Here is a 19,919-nt window from a genome sequence, read left to right as displayed (position 1 = left end):
CCTCGAGCCCCTGTTGTGACAATGGCCCGGGGATCTTCTCCCAGCACCTGCTGTCATAATTTAAAAAAATAAAAAATGTGGCTGTGCGGGGCTCCGTCCACTCAGCCACATCATTCATTCATTCACTCACAGAGTTCTGGTAATGGGAGAACTACAACTACCATCAGCCACTGCGGTTGACGGCTTATAGTTCTCAATGACCTACCAAGGCGCTGATGAGCGCTCTAGGTAGTTCATTGATTCTTTCTGTCATTCAGTAACTGCCTGCCCAAACAATGTACAAGCAGACAGCTACACTGAGTCTGTAGGAGCCTTGTATTGCACCCATGATCTCCTAATAGTGGCTGCAATGCTTTACAGGCTCCAAATAAAAAAAAATAAAAAATAAAACGCACATTTGTTTTACCTGCAAAAGGATGTGCATTTTTTTTTTTCAAAGGTGAACTTACCCTTTAACCTCCCTAGCGGTATGATTCTTTCCGATTTTTTGTGCTGAAAGCGGTACCATTTTTTTACATGGAAATAGTTTTTTATTGTAGGCTGTAATTTTTAGGAACATTTCCCCACAAATCATTATCACTCAATTCTGCAAGTGGTTCTGATTTACTATCGCTGTTCTCTAGCCGGTCTAAAACCGCTTTTGACGTAAAGGGACGCTTTTTGGACGCCATGGACGTTTCTCAGTTTCCAGGCAGAAAGAACAGTAAAAATGCAGGCAGGGCACAGGACAAAGCACTAGGGACAAAATGTATGTGAAATGGGATGAAACAGCAATGTTTTACTATTTAAAATAAAATAAAAAAAAAAAAAACGCCATTTTTTAAATTTCCCGCCGCCGCCCGTACGTCCCGACGTCACGGGAACCGGAACACAGAAGCCGGATGCCGGCATCGGCCAGAGGAGATGGCCGGGGACGCTGCGGGGACACATCGCGGGAGCGAAGGACAAGGTAAGTGCTGCAGGGACTCCCTATGCAGCGCCGCATGGTAAGCCCGAGTCTAGCTCGGGGTTACCGCTTTTGGTATACACATTTTACCCCGAGCTACACTCGGGAATACCGTTAGGGAGGTTAAAGCTGAAATCCTAACACAAAAACCTTGATTTAAAGCGTATCTGTAGTCAAAATGCAAAATCATCTAATCATTCCCACACTGAATTCCCATTAGTTCTAGACTACTCCTATTAATCTGAACAACCTTAAAGTTTTTAAAACTACTTTAAAAATAATCCCACAGGATTTGCTTTCTTTAAAAGTAGTGGCATACAATTACTATGCCCTGTGGACATATACTGCTGTGTCACCCATTTAACAGAGCCTGCCTTCTGAACTACAAGTATACTGCAGAGGTGCTGAAGAGGAGGAGTTTCCAGAGGCATGGGGGTGGGGGGCAAGTAGAAAAGACTCTTTGCAGGGATCTATTTTTAGCTTTTATTTTTAAAGAAAACAGATGGTAAGACTTTGGACACCTTCTGCTGTGATGCACCTGGAATATAATATATTTAGCTAATTTTCCATAAATCTTAAATTGGACCTTTATGATTTGACTGAATACATTACTCTATTAATTGCTGTTATATCACTCTGCTTCTGAAGTAAGAAGTTCTACCATTGCTACCAAACGTTGCTGCTGGTATAGGATTACTTGTAGAGGTCCATGTTGATCAGCAGGTTACACAGGTAACATGCACATACTTCCCCTGTAAAAACCATGAGGGCCTGACCCTACTCCATCAAGCCCAATATAATGCCATTCTATAGAACATCAAATCATGTTTAAATCAAACCAACAAAAAAGGTTTCCATGCTTACCTTGGTGGATTTGATGGAGCGTTTACAGATGCAAAATAGTCTTGGTTAATTTGGCTTCCCCTTATTACCTCAGACACTGTGTTTATGGTCTGTCAAGCACACATTTAAAGAAGAATAATCACCAAGGGATGTAAAAAGCACACATCAATTCATTTAGTAATTCTTATTCAACAATCAGAATACCCAACCAATATTCTGCACCAATCTTCACAGATCATAAATCCAAAATACATATCTGGTTTCAAAAATCATTAAGATGGTGCAATGAACTGGTTGACTTAACACAACAATAGAATATAGAACATGACCAAGCAATGAGAATCTGGCAGCAGTACATTAACCACAAGGGTGCAGCTCAGATATTTTGTGATTTATGGGTAAAATTGTCATATTCACAATACCAAGGAATTAAGAAAAGTGTGTAAATCACTCAAGAACCATGTAGAAATGAAGACAGTTGGCGCTAAATACAATCACATTGTTCAGTGAGATTTCAACATCAAAACGGGCAGCAAAGGCAAGAATAAAGATTCTTCTTTGCAGGGATATTTGTTTTGGGGCTGCTCTATGCAAAGCCACTGCACAGAGCAGGTAAGCATACTATATTTTATTATTTAAAAAAACCCAAAATAAACCATTAGAATCACTTTAAGTAGAGAAATAAAAACATGCAAATAGCCAGGTAGACATTATGGCTCTACAATCCAAGACTTAAAGCGGAACAATACTCACCTCAGCTCCACCGATGCGTGGTCCTCAAGCTCACTGCCCGGCCACTGACATCTTCAGGCGGCCAGCTTCCAGATATCAATCGCTGGCCGCTGCCACTGGCCAGGTGGGGATCACGGCACTCATGCGTACGCGTGAGAGTTCAGTCAGAATCGGCATTGCCGAATTTGTAAAGTGAGCTGCATGTGCATGGCTCACTGTACAGGGGCGGACAAGCAGGTAAGTAGCTTACCAGGTAAGCAACAAAGAATATCTCTTCTGCATTAAAAATCCTGCCTGTCCACCAATTTTAATACCTTAGTTTAAAGTACCTTTTAAAGCAGCTGTCTGCAAGGTCTAGGTGTCCTTTATGGAATGCCAACAGCATAAACATTTTCGACCACTTTAAAGTGAATGTGTATCCAATCTATGCACAGTAAAGTGCAAGTGGAACTCATGTGTCACATGTTCCATGAACACGTGTGGAAATGTGCATTTCTGCTCATGTTCCCAGAACGCACAGGTGTGAATGTAGGTGAACACAAGCCTCTGTAGCTATAGGCATTGTAGAGAAACTCATTAAAGCGCAAAAGAGGCAGTGAAATCTTATCTTCTTTCCAATTTTTACACGATCTTTGTAGCCTGCCAACCTTCTAATGTATAAAGACAGCAGGCGTTTTGTAAGCTAAAAGAAATCTTGGACCCCTTCTCTTCTCCATCTACACCTCCTCCCTTGGCAAACTCATACACTCCCACGGCTTCAATTACCACCTCTACGCTGATGATACTCAAATCTACCTATCCACCCCTCACCTCACCCCCACATTCTCCGCCCGCATCACTCACCTCCTAAACGACATCTCTGACTGGATGTCGCTCCATTTCCTCAAACTCAACCTCTCCAAAACCGAGCTTCTCGTCTTTCCCCCTTCCCACGCCCCCCCCCCCCATCCTTTCCATCACTGCCAACAACACCACCATCAATCCCGCCCAGCAAGCCAAGGTCCTTGGCGTCATTCTGGACTCTAACCTTTCCTTTCAACCTCATATCAAATCTCTCACAAACACATGCAGGCTCCACCTCCGAAACATCGCCAAGATACGCTCCTTCCTTACCCCAGACACCACTAAACTACTCGTACACTCCCTGATTATCTCACGCCTTGACTACTGCAACTCCCTCCTCACCGGCCTACCCCAGTGCAGGCTCTCCCCGCTTCAGACCATCCTGAACTCAGCGGCCAGACTCATCCACCTCACCAGCCGCTCCACCTCTGCCACCCCCCTCTGCCTCTCCCTCCACTGGCTCCCCATTGCCCAACGCATTAAATTCAAATTGCTCACCCTGACCTATAAGGCCATTCACAACACTGCCCCTAACTACCTCACCGACCTGATTCCCAGGTACCACCCTACCCGTACCCTTTGCTCTTCACAGGACCTCCTTCTATCTTGCTCCCTGGTCTCCTCCTCCCACGCACGACTGCAAGACTTCTCCAGGTCCTCCCCCATCCTCTGGAACTCACTACCCCAATCCATCAGACTGTCACCTTCCCTCCTCACCTTCAGGCGCTCCCTGAAAACCCACCTCTTCAGGGAAGCCTACCCCACCCTCACCTAACAGCCGCTGCCCTTCCCTCCTCCTACCACTCCATCCCCCACAGCCGTTTCCTCCTGTGCCTCTACCCCCTCCCTCCTAGATTGTAAGCTCGAATGAGTAGGGCCCTCTTACCCCTTATGTACTGTTTGATGTTACTGTTCTGTTTCATGTATTGTCCCCCTCTATTGTACAGCGCTGAGCAAACCCTTTTGGCGCTATATAAACTCGATAAATAAATAAATAAAATAATAAATCTACTGATCGCATGTAAATAGGAAATGCCGGTTATCTGCATTTCTCAGAGGGGACATGTACACTGATCATCAGGGCCCTGATGATCAGTGTAGCCCCATCAGTGCCCATCAATGCCACATATCGGTGCACATCAATGCTACATATCAGAGCTGCCTTTCAGTGCCACCTATTAGTGCCAGTCAGTGCTGCCCATCAGTGCTGCCCAACAGTGCCATGTATGAGTGCTGCCTTTTAGTGTCCATCAGTGATGCCTGTCAATGCCCATCAGGGCCTCCTCATCAGTGCCCATCACTGCAGCCTCATTAGCGCACATCAGTGAAGGAGAAAAATTACTTATTTACAAAATTTTATACCAGAAACTAAAGAAAAAAAACTTTTTTTTTACTTCAAAATTTCCAGGCCTTTTTTTAGCTTGTTTAGCAAAAAATAAAAAGTCCCAGTGGTGACTAAATACCACCAAAAGAAAGCTCTATCTCAAAAAAATTATAAAACTTTTATTTGGGTACAGTGTTGCTTGACCGCGCAATTGTCATTCAGTGCAACAGCGCTGAAAGCTGAAAATTGGCCTGGGCAGGAAGGGGGTAAAAGTGCCCGGTAGGCAAGTGGTTAAAGAGGAGTTATGCGCCCCCCCAAAAAAAAGGCAGCACCTACAAAAACTGTAGCTGCTGAATTTTATTAGGGCACTTAACTGATACTGGTGCCGCCATCATGACTAAGAGAAACAGGCAATGAAGCCTTACGGCTTTACAGCCGGTTTTCTACCATGTATGGCGAAGCGTGCTGTGCTTTGTGAATGGACCGCAGTCTACTGGGACCTGTGGAGTGTCCCAGAAAGCTGGGAGGGAAGGAAGGGGGGGGGGGTCAAACTTCCTGGTCAGTTCGAACTGAGCCTGAAGTGGGAGCGGGTACTTATCAAAACACACACAGAACAGTTAGTAAAACAGCACACAGTTAACCCTTTGATCGCCCCAGTTGTTAACCCCTTCCTCCCCAGTGTCATTAGTACAGTGTCAGTGCTTTTTATTAGCACTGATCACTGTATTATTGTCACTGGGGATGTCAGTGGCAGTTAGTCAGTTCCCCCCAGTGTCAGAATACCTGCTGCAGTCCCACTATAAGTTACTGATCGCTGCCATTACTAGTATTAAAAAAAAAAAAAAAAAAAAAAATTCCAGTATATATACTGCCATTTGTAGACGCTATAACTTTAGAGCAAACCAATTAATTTACAAGTATTAGGATTTTTTTTTTTTTTTTTTTTAACAGACATGTAGCAGAATACATTTTGGCCTAAATTGATGATGAAATTTGATTTTTTTAAATTTGTTACTGGATATGTTTTATAGTAAAAAATAAAAAAAAATTTTTTTTTTTCAAAATTGTCGGTCTTTTTTTGTTTATAGCGCAAAAAATAAAAAGCACAGAGGCGATCAAATACCACCAAAAGAAAGCTCTATTTGTGGGAAAATAAAGGAGATAAATTTTATACATGACCGCGCAATTGTCAAAGTAACAGCGCCGTATCGCAAAAAATGGCCTGGTCAGGAAGGGGGGTAAATCCTCTGGAGGGCAAGTGGTTAATTTGGGTATGTAAATATACAGTAAACAAACACCGGGTGCTAGGAATAATAGGTACAACTGCTCATGAATTATTGTAGGCCTCTTTCAGATGGGTGGTTGGGGGATGGTAATAAGGGGCAGATGAGCCAGGATTTTAAGCTAGCCTCCCCCCCGGGCCTCCCACCCAAACAAACAGCAGGACAAGGCTGTTCACATGCCACAATGCAAAATGTTTAACTTGACAAGTTGCACTGCTTATCAAACTCACCCAGTGGGGGAATCACGGGCTGGACAGGGACAACCAAACGGCTGACTGTGGCCCCAGTGTTCACAAGTTTGGTCTACAGCATCATAATATTTATTTTCTTTGTCTCAATGAAAAAAAAAAAAACAAAAAAAAAAACAAAAACTTTGTACGAATTCTCACTGCACAGACCAATCAACAACAAAACCCTGATATTTTCAGATGAAAGTACAGATTCATGAATACTACATACATGTTAACAGCAAACGTACAGACATGTAGTATGTTGAAGAATTAAAAATGAAGAAAATACCTCTGTAAGAATGTCAGCAGGAACACCTGTTGCCATTAAGATGATGCAAAGCTGCTGCAGCAAACCACACTGATACATGACTTTCTGGCAACTGTTGGTGGCACCAGGAGGATTCATTGGAGACACCAGAACCCGAACCAGCTAGAAACATTACAAATCAGTTAACACAGGAATGTGTATATACATTTAAACTATTCATGATAGGTCATGTATACTTCCCAAGCCTTTTCCTTCACATCTAACAAAAATGAAAACTGCAGGAAAACAGCCTGCACTACTACAGACCTAAGCTTATTTTTATAAAAATTTATGCTGTCCTTTTAATTTGATTTTTATTATAAGCTCAAGATTCCTTCCACAGTTCAAAAACATTTTGGCAGGTTAGGTATATGCTTTATAATCAAATATGATGTATATAAACCAAAAATAGTATTCACTTTTTTACATCCTAGACTTACAGCTGTACTAGTGAAATGAAACCCTGAGTATTCTGAAACCTTTTCTGCATGATGCCCATAAGTATGAATTCAGGAGACAAAAATATTTCCATAGGAAAGGGACACTGTTCACAAATACAGATAGAGTCCGAAAAGTTTATTTACTTAAGAAAACCTCTACAAAGATAATGCAATGTACTGGCATCAGAGATGTACAATTCCTATTGCCCGACACCCGGGACATGCAGTTTCGTGCACCAGTCAGGTGGTTTTCTTTCAACATTTAGCCCTGCTGCAGGCAAGCAGCAGGGTTTACTTAATTTTGCCCCTTTATAGACCGAACTACTCTCTCACATGCTCTCCAGGACGTTCACCTTTCCTGAGGCCCCCTGACAGGATTTGGGAGCAGGTGCGGTCATGCATACCCAAGTCTCGAGGCCTCGCTCAAGGATTGCCCCCGCACTCAAACCTGGCCACTCCCCATTGGCTGAAGAGAGAGAGTGGAAAAGGGGGAAGAGTAGACATGAGCTGTCACATGACAGAGAGAGGTGATGCTGCTACCGAAGCTTGGTCTGAGAGGAGGAGGAGGCGGGCTCTATACGGATTTGATGGGCGTGGGTATAGTCGCTCTATAGATGAGCAGGAGGGAGCCACATTGGTAAAGGGCAGACTGGTTGTTTCTTTTAAGCTTCAAAGGCATGCACCAGTAATAGGGAGGCGGAGCGCAGTATGTTAGGAATGGAGGTGGTGGCCATAATGGAAAATGGCAAATTGAATGTTTATTTTAGGTAGCATAAGAACGTTGGTTGGTAGTAGGAAGGAGGAGTGCAGTACTTCATGAAGGTAGGTGGGGCCATCTAGAGGAAAGGGAAATTGCTTACAGCTAGGTTCAGTTGGTGCACACTGAGAATTCAGCGCAATTATGGAAGCCTGGGTAGGATGGAAATCATTGAACAGGAGGTGCAGACACAAAAAAACCACAAATTGAGGCACTTAAATTATGGCTATATAAAAGTACATTTTAATGAATACATAAAATAGGTTAGAGTTAGAGTTGAGTTCAGCTTTAGAAGTGTTTTATATCGGCCTGGAAACGCTCTTTAATAGCTGTCCCTAGCTCATTAAAAACATACTGAATAATTTAAAAGCCACCTTACGTATAAGAGCATCCTGGGCCACATGCTTGATCTCTGACACAGGATATGCCGCAAACACATCATAATCCGGATTCTGCATACAGACGATAACACAAACCAAGACCAGTGCTGCCTGCTTGTCCATTTCTCTGACCAGAACTGGCACGGCTGATTCAGAAGTCCTGTAGTCAGAAATCACTGGATAGGAGGTGGAGGGAAAATGAGTGGGTCATGTGGTGGAGGGATGGGGCAGACATGTGTGAGTAAATCAGTTCCCAGAAATGTCTATAGTACCGGGGACATCGATGCTGGTATGCAGCAACTGCGCATGCACCGGAATCAGGGAAAAACAAGCCACGCTAAGTTACTTAACTCCTTTCATGCTGGATTATAACACAGGCACTTTACTGATCGGGATTTCACAGCGGCTGTAGCACTCCGTGCCTGTGTTGTAGTCTGGCATGTAAAAAGTTAAGTGAATTCAGGTACCCCTTTGGCTTTAGCTCAGCTTGTTTTCCTCGATTGCAGTGCATGCGCAGTTGCTGCAGTGGTTACACGTCTTCATGGGATACACATATTCAGGCTACACCACAGCTTGATTTGGCTGCTCAGCGTGCACTTGTACTGAGCACTCAAGTGCTTCCATATGTGAGGGTAACCTCAAACAATAAAGGGTTGTTTTTTTTTTTCTCATTGAAGCCGATGCCTCATTTACTCGCTCAGCAGATGCGCTTCTGCTGTGTGTTAAGAGAACCCAACACACCCCTTTCCTGATGAGCACCCAATCAGTGCTCATTACACTGCAAGGTCTTTTTTTTTTTTTTTGACAAGTAGATTGTAATGAGGGACATGTAGATTTGGACCCCAATTTAGTCGCTATCATAAGATTCCTAAATAGGAGACTTCCTACGTATGCACATGAATTGAATATAAACTATTAAATATATCATTGTTCACACCAACCTATAACTGACATCTGACAAGAACAGTTGCTGCAAAAGCACAGAAACAAATATAGCCAGAAAACCCAACATTCTACTAGCATTTAATAATTCATTTTAGATTCATATCATCTGTGTATACCTGCAGCATCAAGTGAAGGTTAGTCACTTTCTGTGCAGACCACCCGGAGTTGTCATCTCCCACTTCAAACCAAGGCTTCATTCGTTGGATGTAGGATCCTTCTTTGAAGAAATTTTGATTGGAGTTATTATACTTCAGTAGATTCTGAAGTAATATTAAACAGTCCTCAACTACAATTCCTGCAACAACAAGACAGACCTTTGTAAAACAATACCCTCAGCTTGCAGATTTTCTTGCTGTTCTAAACAGTCTGTGTACGTACCACCATCACTGCTTCCCTCTTCAGTGATTATGTCAAGTAGTCTTTCAAAAGCACTTTCAAAAGCTACAATTTTCTGAATTGCTGCATTGCCTTTTGTCAACTGCTGAAGTAATAAAAGACCCTGCAAAATAGAGAAAATAAAATTTATAGTGAAAAGACACAAACATACACTAACTATATATACACATATATATATATATATACACACACACACACACACACACACATACACACACATACACAAACATACACACACCATATATATTTTGGAGGAAGGGTTTAGGAAATACAGCTCTTAAAGAGTAGCCATCCCCCCTTTTTCAAGGGACCAAAAGTAACTGGACAATTGACTCAAAAGGTGTTTAGTGGCCACGTGTGGCCTAATCCTTTGTTATTTCTTCATCAATTAAGCAGGTAAAAGGTCTGGAGTTGATTCTAAGTGTGGTATTTACATTTGAAATTTGTTGCTGTGAACCTACATCATGCGTTCAAAGGAGCTGTCCATGCAAGTGAAACAGGCCATTGTAAGGCTTCAAAAATGAAACAAATCCATCAGAGAGATAGCAGCAACATTAGGAGTGGCCAAATCAACAGTTTGGCACATTCTGAGGAAAGAAGAATGCACTGGTGAGCTCAGCAACATAAAAAGGCATGGACATCCATGGAAGACAACAGTGGTAGATGATTGCAGGATCCTCTCTGTGGTAAAGAAAATCCCATTCACAGCATCCAGACATGTGAAGGACACTCTCCAGGAGGTGGGCATATCATTGTCAAAGTCTACAATCAAGAGAAAACTTTACGAGAGCAAATACAGAGGGTTCACCACAAGCCTGAAGAATAGCAAAGCCAGATTAGACTTTGCAAAAAAACATCTAAAAAAGCAAGACCAGTGCTGGAGAAGCATTCTTTGGACGGATGAAACTAAGATTATTCTGTACCAGAATGACAGGAAGAAAACATGTGGAGAAGGCTTGGAACAGCTCATGATCCAAAGCACACAACATCATCTGTAAAACATGGTGGAGGCAGTGTGATGGCATGGGCATGCATGGCTTCCAGTGGCACTGGGTCATTGGCGTATATTGATGATGTGACAGAAGACAGAAGCAGCCGGATGAATTCTGCAGTGTTTAGAGATATACTGTCAGCCAAAGGCAGCAAAGTTGACTGGACAGCGCTTCACAGTACAGATGGACAATGATCCAAAACACACAGCAAAAGCAACCCAGGAGCTTTTGAAGGAAAAGAAGTGGAATATTCTGCAATGGCCGGGTCAATCATTTGATCTCAACCCAATTGAGCATGCATTTCACTTGCTGAAGGCAAAACGAATGTCAGAAAGACCCACAAAAAAAAAAAAAAAAAAAAAAAAAAAAAAAAACTGAAGACAGCTGCAGTTAGAGCATGGCAAAGCATCAGAAAGGAGGAAACCCAGTCTTTGGTAATGTCCATGGGTTCCAGACTTCAGGCAGTCATTGCCAGTAAAGGATTCAACAAAATATTAAAAATGAACATTTTATTTATGATTATATTCATTTGTCCAATTACATTTGAGTCCCTGAAAATGGAGGACTTTGTATAAAAATGGTTGCAGTTCCTGAAATTTGTACTTGATAAGTATGTTCAACCCCTTGAATTAAAGCTGAAAGTCTGCACTTCAAATTAATTTGGACGATTTCATTTTAATTTATTCGGAGCCAAAAGTATGAAAATTGTGCTGTGTCCAAATATATATGGACCTAACTGTAAGTATGTATATATATACACACACACACACACACACACACACACACTTACATTCACACACAAGAAAATTAAAAATAAAAACCATAAAAGTGAGGTACGCTACTTCTCAATATTACAGAAACATGACTAACTTCTTCAAAAATAACAAAGCATTACTGTTGAACGTTAGTTCAATGAAAAATTGATATTCAGAAAAATAAAAAAACAAAAACAGGCAGTCAGAAAGTAGCAGCGTTGCCTTAACATCTGAAAGCCTCTACTCTAAGAACCTATAATAAGCGATCCACCACAGATCGCTTTTCAGGGGGCACTAGAAACTGCCGCCTGTGTGACTCTAACCTTAAAGTGGATATGGACATCTAAAATGAAAATCAACAACAGTACTCATTGTGAATCCTGTCTGCTCTCTCTTAAATCTACAATACCATATGCATGAGTCACTTCTGACAGTTTTCCCTGAAATCAGGTAATCCTGGGAGATGCCATCCCCCCTCTAGTATTGTGTATTACCGAAGACTAGTCACTTCAGTGGGCTTATGTAAGGAATATTATAACTTTGATGTCATTCGGTTAGGATTTACACCTACATAAAAAAAAAAAAAAAAAAAAAGAAGAAACCAATGAACAGAAATGTACACCAACTTATAGTTTCTGAAAGTGAGCATGCAATTTTAGAATACGTTCATGAAAATAATAATTTCAAACAAAATAGTAAAATTTATTACAGGAATGCCACCTTTAACTTACATCATTACGAATCACCTCCCTTGAGTCATCAAGAAGATCCATAAGCCTGGAAACACCTGTAAACAGTTGAAAAACATACAATTTTATGTTTTCCAAATATCAACCACTTGCCTACTGGGCACTTTTACCCCCTTCATGCCCAGGCAAACTTTCAGCGCTCTCACACTTTGAATGACAATTGCGCGGTCATGCGACACTGTACCCATATGAAATGTTTATCTTTTCACACAAATAGAGCTTTCTTTTGGTGGTGTTTAATCACCACTGGGTATTTTATATTTTGCACGTTAAACAAAAACAGCAAAACATTTTGAAAAACAAAAAAGTTTTTCTTTGTTTCTATTATAAAATTTAGCAAACAGGTAATTTTTCTCCTTCACTGATGTGCATTGATGAGGCTGCACTGATGAAGTGGCACGGATAGGCAGCACTGACAGGCTGCACTCATAAGGTGGCACTGGTGGGCATTGATGAGGAGGCACTGATGATGTTGCACTGATATGCAGCAATGACGGACACTGATGGGCAGCTCTGACTGGCGGGCACTGATGAGTGGAACTGCTGGGCACTGATCATAAGAGCAGTGATCATCAGTGCCCTGATGATCAGTGGCGATCAGCTCTGTGACAATTCCTGGTTATTGGCAGTACTTTCCTCACACTGTGACAGCGTGGGGAAAGTGCAGCCGACAACCGGCCACTGTATTTACTTGCTGATCTTCTGTGTCACGTGGTAAAAGGGCGCTGTGATTGACCTTTTATCCCATCATGTGATCAGCTGTGTCCGTAGGACACAACAATCACAGAGAGCACCGGGGGCGCGTTCTGGGAGAACGTCATATGACGCCCTCCTAGAACTGGACAACTGCGCTGTAGCTGTCATTCGGCTATAGTGCAGTTGTGAAGTGGTTAAAGAGAATTTCTTTTTTATTTCTTTTAAGTCTTGGAGGTATGATAATAGTGGGATCTACAAAGCATCATATTAGAAACCAACTTATTTTCAACCATGTTAAGTACGCAAGAGTACTTCCAATCTCCTTGAAATGTGACTCAAAACCCCCGACTAGCAGAAGACGAAAGAGGTTCAGAGAGGCCAGTCAATGGCATTATCTTCCGATGATTGTATTTTACATATTCTATTTTATTTAAAAACATAAAACAATGCACACCACTGAACAAAATGTTAACCTACAGTGCATTCCTACAGTATTCAAATCCCCCTTCACTTTTTTCATTTTTTTTCTTTTATATTGCAGCTTGATATTACAGTGGTTTAAAGTCATTTTTAGCTCATGTGCCTCCCATTTCTCTTACTTGAACATTGCTGACATTTCACAATTCCCCCCCCCCCCCCAGAATACACATATCAATGCCTGCAGTTTTCTAGCTGGAATGCTTGACAGAAGCCGGTTGTCAGACCGGTTTCCTTTGAATGGACAGCAGTATACATGGACTGAAGGATTTTAAGGGGCCTGGAAAATGGTCAGCAGTGACTAGAGAAAAAATGCCTCACTTACCCATTGGGCTAACTAAAACAATCTGCTGCACTTGAGGTCCTTGCTGCTTAAGAAGAGTAGTCAGTAGTTTCACTCCAGGCCAGCGCACGTGGAAATCAAACTCCTGTAGGAAGAGAGATAAGTAAGGCGAACCACAAAAACAGAAACTCACATAGGAGGGATCATTAACCACTTGATCCCCAGAATGTTTTACCCCCTTTTGCACTTTAACTGGTAATTGATTGGTCATGTAACACTATACACAAATTAAATTTTTATCTCTTTCACAAAAATAGAGCTTTCTTTTGGTGGGTTTTATTTTTGCTGTATAAAAAAAAGATAAACTTTGTTCATAAATCTAGGCCAACATATATTCTGCTAAATATATTTGGTAAAAATAAACTAAAACTGTGTACATTATTAAATCTGTGTGAAAGTCAGAGTCTACAAACTATGGTGTATAATGTGTATATATATATATATATATATATATATATATATATATATATATATATATATATATATATATATATATATATATATATCTAAATAAAAACACACACATATGCACAGTTAGGTCCACATATATTTGGACACAGGCACAATTTTAGTTTTTTCAGGCATTTACCAAAACATATTCAAGCTATACCGTGTTTCCCCGAAAATAAGACCTACCCCGAAAAGTACTTTTTTACGTACCGCTAATATAAGCCCTCCCCGAAAATAAGACCTACCTCCACCAGAGGAGAACTGACCATTCGGGCACTGCCCGAGGACCCGGGGTCACTGCAGGGCCCCATGAGAGGCTCAGTCCGTCCCTGTATGTGCCCCTTCTGAAATAAGCAGGCATTGAGGGGACGGATAGTGAGGCAGGCACTGCAGACACGTCTCCTCCTCAGAGTTTCAGCAGAGGGGCGGGTCCACATCCCTGCCACGATGTATGCAGTAGGTCAGTGTAATCCCCCGACCCTGGCGACTGTACTGCAGCTTCATGTAGGAGGAGGGGGGAGAAAGAGGGAAAGGGGGGGGGGGGGGAGAGAAGGCAGAGTGAGAGAGGGGGGAGAGAGGGCAGGGGGAGGGGGGTCTTGCTTTAAAATGTACCTTTTTGTGGAGCTGGTGGAGAGAACAGTTAGGTTGCAGTTAGGACTCCGATCCATTATGCTCAATCCGCAGATCTGATCCATCCTGCGGGGATCGTCGGAGGGGGTGTCAATAAAAATAAGACTTACCCAAAAATAAGCCCTAGTGCATTTTTTTAACCTTAAAATTAATATATGACAGTGTCTTATTTTCTGGGAAACACGGTAGCTGTATAATGGATATGGGCTGAAGTGCACACTCTCAGGTTTAATTTGACGGTATGTACATCCAAATTGGAGGAAGGGTTTAGGAATTCCAACTCTTAGGGGTAGCCATCCCCCCTTTTTCAAGGGTCCAAAAGTAATTGGACAATTGAATCAAAAGCTGTTTCATGGCCAGGTGTGGGCTACTTATTTCTTCATCAATTAAGCAGGTAAAAGGTCTGGAGTTGATTCTAAGTGTGGTATTTGCATTTGGAATTTATTGCTGTGAACCTACATCATGCGTTCAAAGGAGCTGTCCATGCAAGTGAAACAGGCCATTGTAAGGCATCAAAAATGAAACAAATCCATCAGAGAGATAGCAGCAACATTAGGAGTGGCCAAATCAACAGTTTGGTACATTCTGTGAAAAAAGAACACACTGGCGAGCTCAGCAACATAAAAAGGCGTGGACATTCACAGAAGACAACAGTGGTAGATGATCTCAGGATCCTCTCTATGGTAAAGAAAAGCCCATTCACAAAATCCAGACAAGTGAAGGACACATTCCAGGAGGTGGGCGTATCATTGTCCAAGTCCACAATCAAGAGAAGACTTCACGAGAGCAAATACAGAGGGTTCACCACAAGGTGCAAACCATTCATAAGGCTGAAGAATAGAATAGCTAGATTAGACTTTACCAAAAAAACATCTAAAAAAGCCAGACCAGTTCTGGAAAAGCACTCTTTGGACGGAAGAAACTAAGATTAATCTGTATCAGAAGGACGGGAAGAAAAAAAGTGTGGAGAAGGCTTGGAACAGCTCATGATCCAAAGCACACAATGTCATCTGTAAACCATAGTGGAGGCAGTGTGATGGCATGGGCATGCATGGATTCCAGTGACACTGGTTCATTGGTGTTTATTGATGATGTGATAGAAGACACAAGCAGCCGGATGAATTCTGCAGTGTTCAGAGATATACTGTCAGCCCAGATTTAGCCAAATGCAGCAGTTGATTGGACGGCGGTTCACAGTACAGATGGACAATGATCCAAAACGCACAGCAAAAGCAACCCAGGAGCTTTTGAAAGAAAAGAAGTGGAATATTCTGCAATACCTGATCTCAATCCAATTGAGCATGTATTTCACTTTCTGAAGGCAAAACTAAAGGCAGAAAGACCCACAAAGAACAAGTGAAGACAGCTGCAGTTAAAGCCTGGCAAAGCATAAGAAAGGAGGAAACCTAGTCTTTGGTAATGTCCATAGGTTCCAGACTTCAGGTAGTCATCGCCAGTAAAGGATTTTTAACACAATATTAAAAACGAATATTTTATTTATGATTGTATTCAACTGTCCAATTACTTTTGGTCCCTTGAAAAAGGGGGGGGGGGGGGTGGATACTCTTAAGAGCTGTAATTCCTAAACCCTTCCTCCAATGCGAAGGAACATAACATTGTGATGTTTCTCCTGTCCTGGCACTTCAGAGCCTCAGGAAATGTGACAGATAGTTGAGAAATCAGATGTAAAATGTAAGCTGCTTGAAAACCTGAGAGTTATTGTTGGATTTTGGACCCCTCTATACATCTAGGCAGTGAAAAAGTGTCACAAATGTGGTATGCCCATACTCAGAAGTAGAAGAATGTGTTTTGGGGTGTATTTGTAAGTATGCCTTTGCCTTGACAGAGTAGGAACTTGTTAAAATGACATTTTTGTGAAAGAAAATCAAATTTTATTTCCTAAAAAATTGTGGGAAAAAATTATATGTCAAATATTGCATACAGTATGCTATAGTGTGTAGACTCTCACTTTCTTAGAGCTCGTTTACACTAGCTTCAAAACATGGCATTGGACATGCTTTTTTGAAGCACTCTGAACACCAATTAAAGCACCTGTCACTAAATAAAATGGTTAGGTTACAGTCCTGTTTACACGTTGGGTTTGCTTCGCTTCACAAATTATGCCCCATGCTTGCTTACAACACCGGCAGATTTTAGAGGCTTTTATTCAGCTTACGCTTCACTTTGTTTTGGAGGTACTGCAGGTATGAGATAGCAACACACACACACAGGGTATCTGCCAAGCTTCAATAAAGCTTCAAAAAAGAATGATCAAAGTGTCACAGAAGCATCAAAGACACGTTAAAAAAGCAAAAAAAGCATGTTGAAGAGGAAGGAGCTTTAATGTGTGTTGAAGTCGAATTAAGTGTAAACAAGCCCTTGGACTTTCACCCAAGTCTAAATTGTACACACTTGTTTGTCTTTTTGTCATAGAAATATAGCAGAATGCATTTTGGCCTAAATTTATGAAGAAAGATTATTTGTTTGCAAAGTTTTTTTTTTTGTTTTTTTTTTTAATACAGACTTTAATACATAAAACATGTTTTTATTAAAATTAAAGAAACCTAGTGGTGATTAAACACCACCAAACAAAAGCTCTATCAAAAAATGTGATTACAGTGTTACATGACAAGTGATTGTCAAAGTATCATAGTGCTGAAAATGAAAAATACTGCATGGAATGGAAGGGGATATAACATACCAGTCTTCAAGTGGTTAAGGTTTAGTGATCCACAATTTCCATAAAAGGTACAGAAACTATAAAACTGATCTGCCAGGTATAGATTACAGCCTGAAATGCTTTTTAGAATATTGTTACTAAGTTTAAATAATAGGATGACCAACCAAACTGGTGTCTTACCTCCAAAATTGACAGTAAAAGAGTGACGTTTTCCTGTTGTTTCATGAACATTTCTGTAAACTGGACTCCAAGATCATCTGCTTGTACTTGCTGGTTCTCCTCTGCAATAACATTTGAGAAACATTAGTAATTATTTAACTTGCAATGTGCATGACTTTTTTAAGGCAATAAGCACTAAGCTGCATGCCATTACATGATAGATATAGTGCTTTACTGAGCCCTTAATGTAGTAGAATGACATTAAAAATGCACTTTAAATGGACCTTCCCTCCTTTCACTAGAAATCGCTTTAGCTTAGCATGCAGATATGAAATCATGTTACATTCATTGGACAAACCTTTCTTGCTTATGCTTTCAATTACTGTTTTTCTGCTTCCTGGTTGAGCGAAGCACTAGTGATGTAGCCATGGTTTCAAAAAATGCATCCTAGGAAGGCTACATTATCAGTGCCTTGCTTCTCAGATGATGAGAACTTTCAAATGTTCCATAAAATAGACCCTGGACTTGTATAGCACCCCCCCATCAGGCCAGCTAACTCGCATACTGCGGCTACCGGCCAAGGTGCACACTGCAATTTCAACCGAAAACCTGGTACTGCAATTCAAGGTTTCTATTTCAAGTGAGGAATATAGTTAAAGTGTATCTAAAATCAAGAACAAAAAATTTTTTTTTTTTATTTTGTTAGATGTGGTAGCAGCATTAGTTTTCAGGATTTTCTTTTCCCCGTTATTTTTACCTGGTTATCCTACCAATAGTAACATACTTCCTTGTCCTAAGGAGACATGCGTAGTACTGTATCCGTGGAGAAATGCTGTCAACCCGAGACAGGAAGAATGTTAGGATTACAGAATTCTTGCCCTTCATCTTAAAACGAAATTGAACTCAGTAAATCAACATTTCTTAGGCTACTAGCAGCATTAGCTGTGCCAGCTTGGGTTTCCTCTGGGTACTCCGGTTTCCTCCCACAATCCAAAGGCACGCTGGTAGGTTAGATGGATCCTGTCTAAATTGGCCCTAGTATGTGCAAATATGAATTTGAGTTTGGGACCTTAGATTGTAAGCTCCCTGAGGGCAGAGACTAATATTAATGCACCATACATATGTAAAAAGCTACATAAATGGTTGGCACTATATAAAGTCCTGTAAAAAATAATAATTAGTAAATGGATAAGGAATATTTTATTTACTTGTTTTAAACATTTTTTTTTTATTGTCTTCAGTTGTTTCCTGGTTTCTGGCCTTGGAGATGTCATACATCCCAAGTCTTCATGGGCATTTTTTTTTCACTTTCATCTGGAGGAAGGGAGGAGGGGCTTTCTCAGCTAAGCACACCTTCCTACCTGTATACTTGGCCTGAGGGCAGATGGATTCCAGTATAGGCTACATGAATTATCTGGTCTTACTTAAGATGGCCATAGAAATATGGGGGGGGGGGTTCCAAAGTGATTTCTCAACAAAATAATGCACAGAGACATGGATGAATGGGTGAGTTTGCTTTGAATATGAAGAATGAATTCAATAGCGTTTTCAGTTTTTTTTAGTTTGTGATGCTCAGATACAGTTTAATTCCACTTTAACATAGAGGGAAGTGTTCTGCAGTTCACAAAAGTACCCTGAGCAGGATTTAAAGCTGAACCTCACCCAAAGGGGAAGTTCTGCATAAAGTCTACTACCCCCCTCATCTACCATATTTGCTATGTCATTTTAGAGGAAGGGGAAGATCTCCTCCCCCACCCTTCACAGTGTTCTAGGACACGTCATAGGTCCCAGAAGACTGCAGGAACATTCAAAAAGCGCAGTGCGTCTTGCACACATGCAGTGATCAGCCAGTTGTGAAGCTGAAAGCAGCATAGCTGGCTGCCCACAGTTAGAATGCCAGCATCATGTACTGGAAGGCTGGTTAAAAACTAGTCTGGGTGAGGGCGGTGCGGGATCCCTGGACAGACAGGTGTCCTTTAATTAAAAACTATCAGCTACAGGATTTTTAGCTGCTGACTTAAAGCGGCTCCTCGCTGTGAGAAAAAAAATGAAACACAAATAACAAGAATGTAGAAAAAAAAAAAAAAAGAAAAAAAAAGGAGTTCATTATTAACCACTTCCAGTCCGGACACTTTTACCCCCTTCCTGTCGAGGCCAATTTTCAGTTTTCAGTGCTATCACACTTTGAATGACAATTGCGCGGTCATGTCATGCAACACTGTACCCATATGAATTTTTTTAGCATTTTGTAGAGACAGATAAAACTTTATTTTGGTGGTATTTATTCACCACTGGGATCTTTATTTTTTTTGCTATGTAAATGAAAACGTCCCAAAATTTTGAAAAAAGTGTTTTCCTAAAATTTTGCAAATAAATAGTATTTCATCATAAATCTTGGCCAAAATTTATTCTATCTTTTTAGTAAAAAAAAAAAAAAATAACCCAAATTAGTTTTTAAACATTTTTTTTTTTTTTTTATTATTGATTTTTTTTTACAATTTTTTTTGTCACCCTAGCAGTACTACTTGTGGGGGGTGATGAAGATTTTTTTTTTTTTACACT

The 19,919-nt window shown here is 41.0% G+C and overlaps 1 protein-coding gene across 3 annotated transcripts in view; it reads right to left on the bottom strand.

The window, feature by feature from the left end:
- The window catches only part of USO1 (USO1 vesicle transport factor), a 104,322-nt gene that overhangs the window by 42,990 nt on the left and 41,413 nt on the right, over positions 1 to 19,919 (bottom strand). For all 3 annotated transcript variants that reach the window (XM_089663714.1, XM_089663716.1, XM_089663715.1), the window contains 7 exons: positions 17,379 to 17,479; positions 13,421 to 13,523; positions 11,905 to 11,960; positions 9,409 to 9,529; positions 9,147 to 9,325; positions 6,491 to 6,631; positions 1,811 to 1,899 (listed from right to left, as the gene is read on the bottom strand). In XM_089663714.1, the coding sequence (XP_089519840.1) occupies positions 1,811 to 1,899; positions 6,491 to 6,631; positions 9,147 to 9,325; positions 9,409 to 9,529; positions 11,905 to 11,960; positions 13,421 to 13,523; positions 17,379 to 17,479 (790 nt within the window). The remainder of the gene's footprint in view (positions 1 to 1,810; positions 1,900 to 6,490; positions 6,632 to 9,146; positions 9,326 to 9,408; positions 9,530 to 11,904; positions 11,961 to 13,420; positions 13,524 to 17,378; positions 17,480 to 19,919) is intronic.

This window comes from Staurois parvus, unplaced genomic scaffold (assembly GCF_062004578.1).
Source record: "Staurois parvus isolate SC_StPar_1 unplaced genomic scaffold, SC_StPar_1.0 ptg000044l, whole genome shotgun sequence".
Lineage (NCBI taxonomy): Eukaryota > Metazoa > Chordata > Amphibia > Anura > Ranidae > Staurois > Staurois parvus.
Note: the sequence above shows the minus strand (reverse complement) of the source record. Positions and strands in the feature narration are given on the sequence as shown.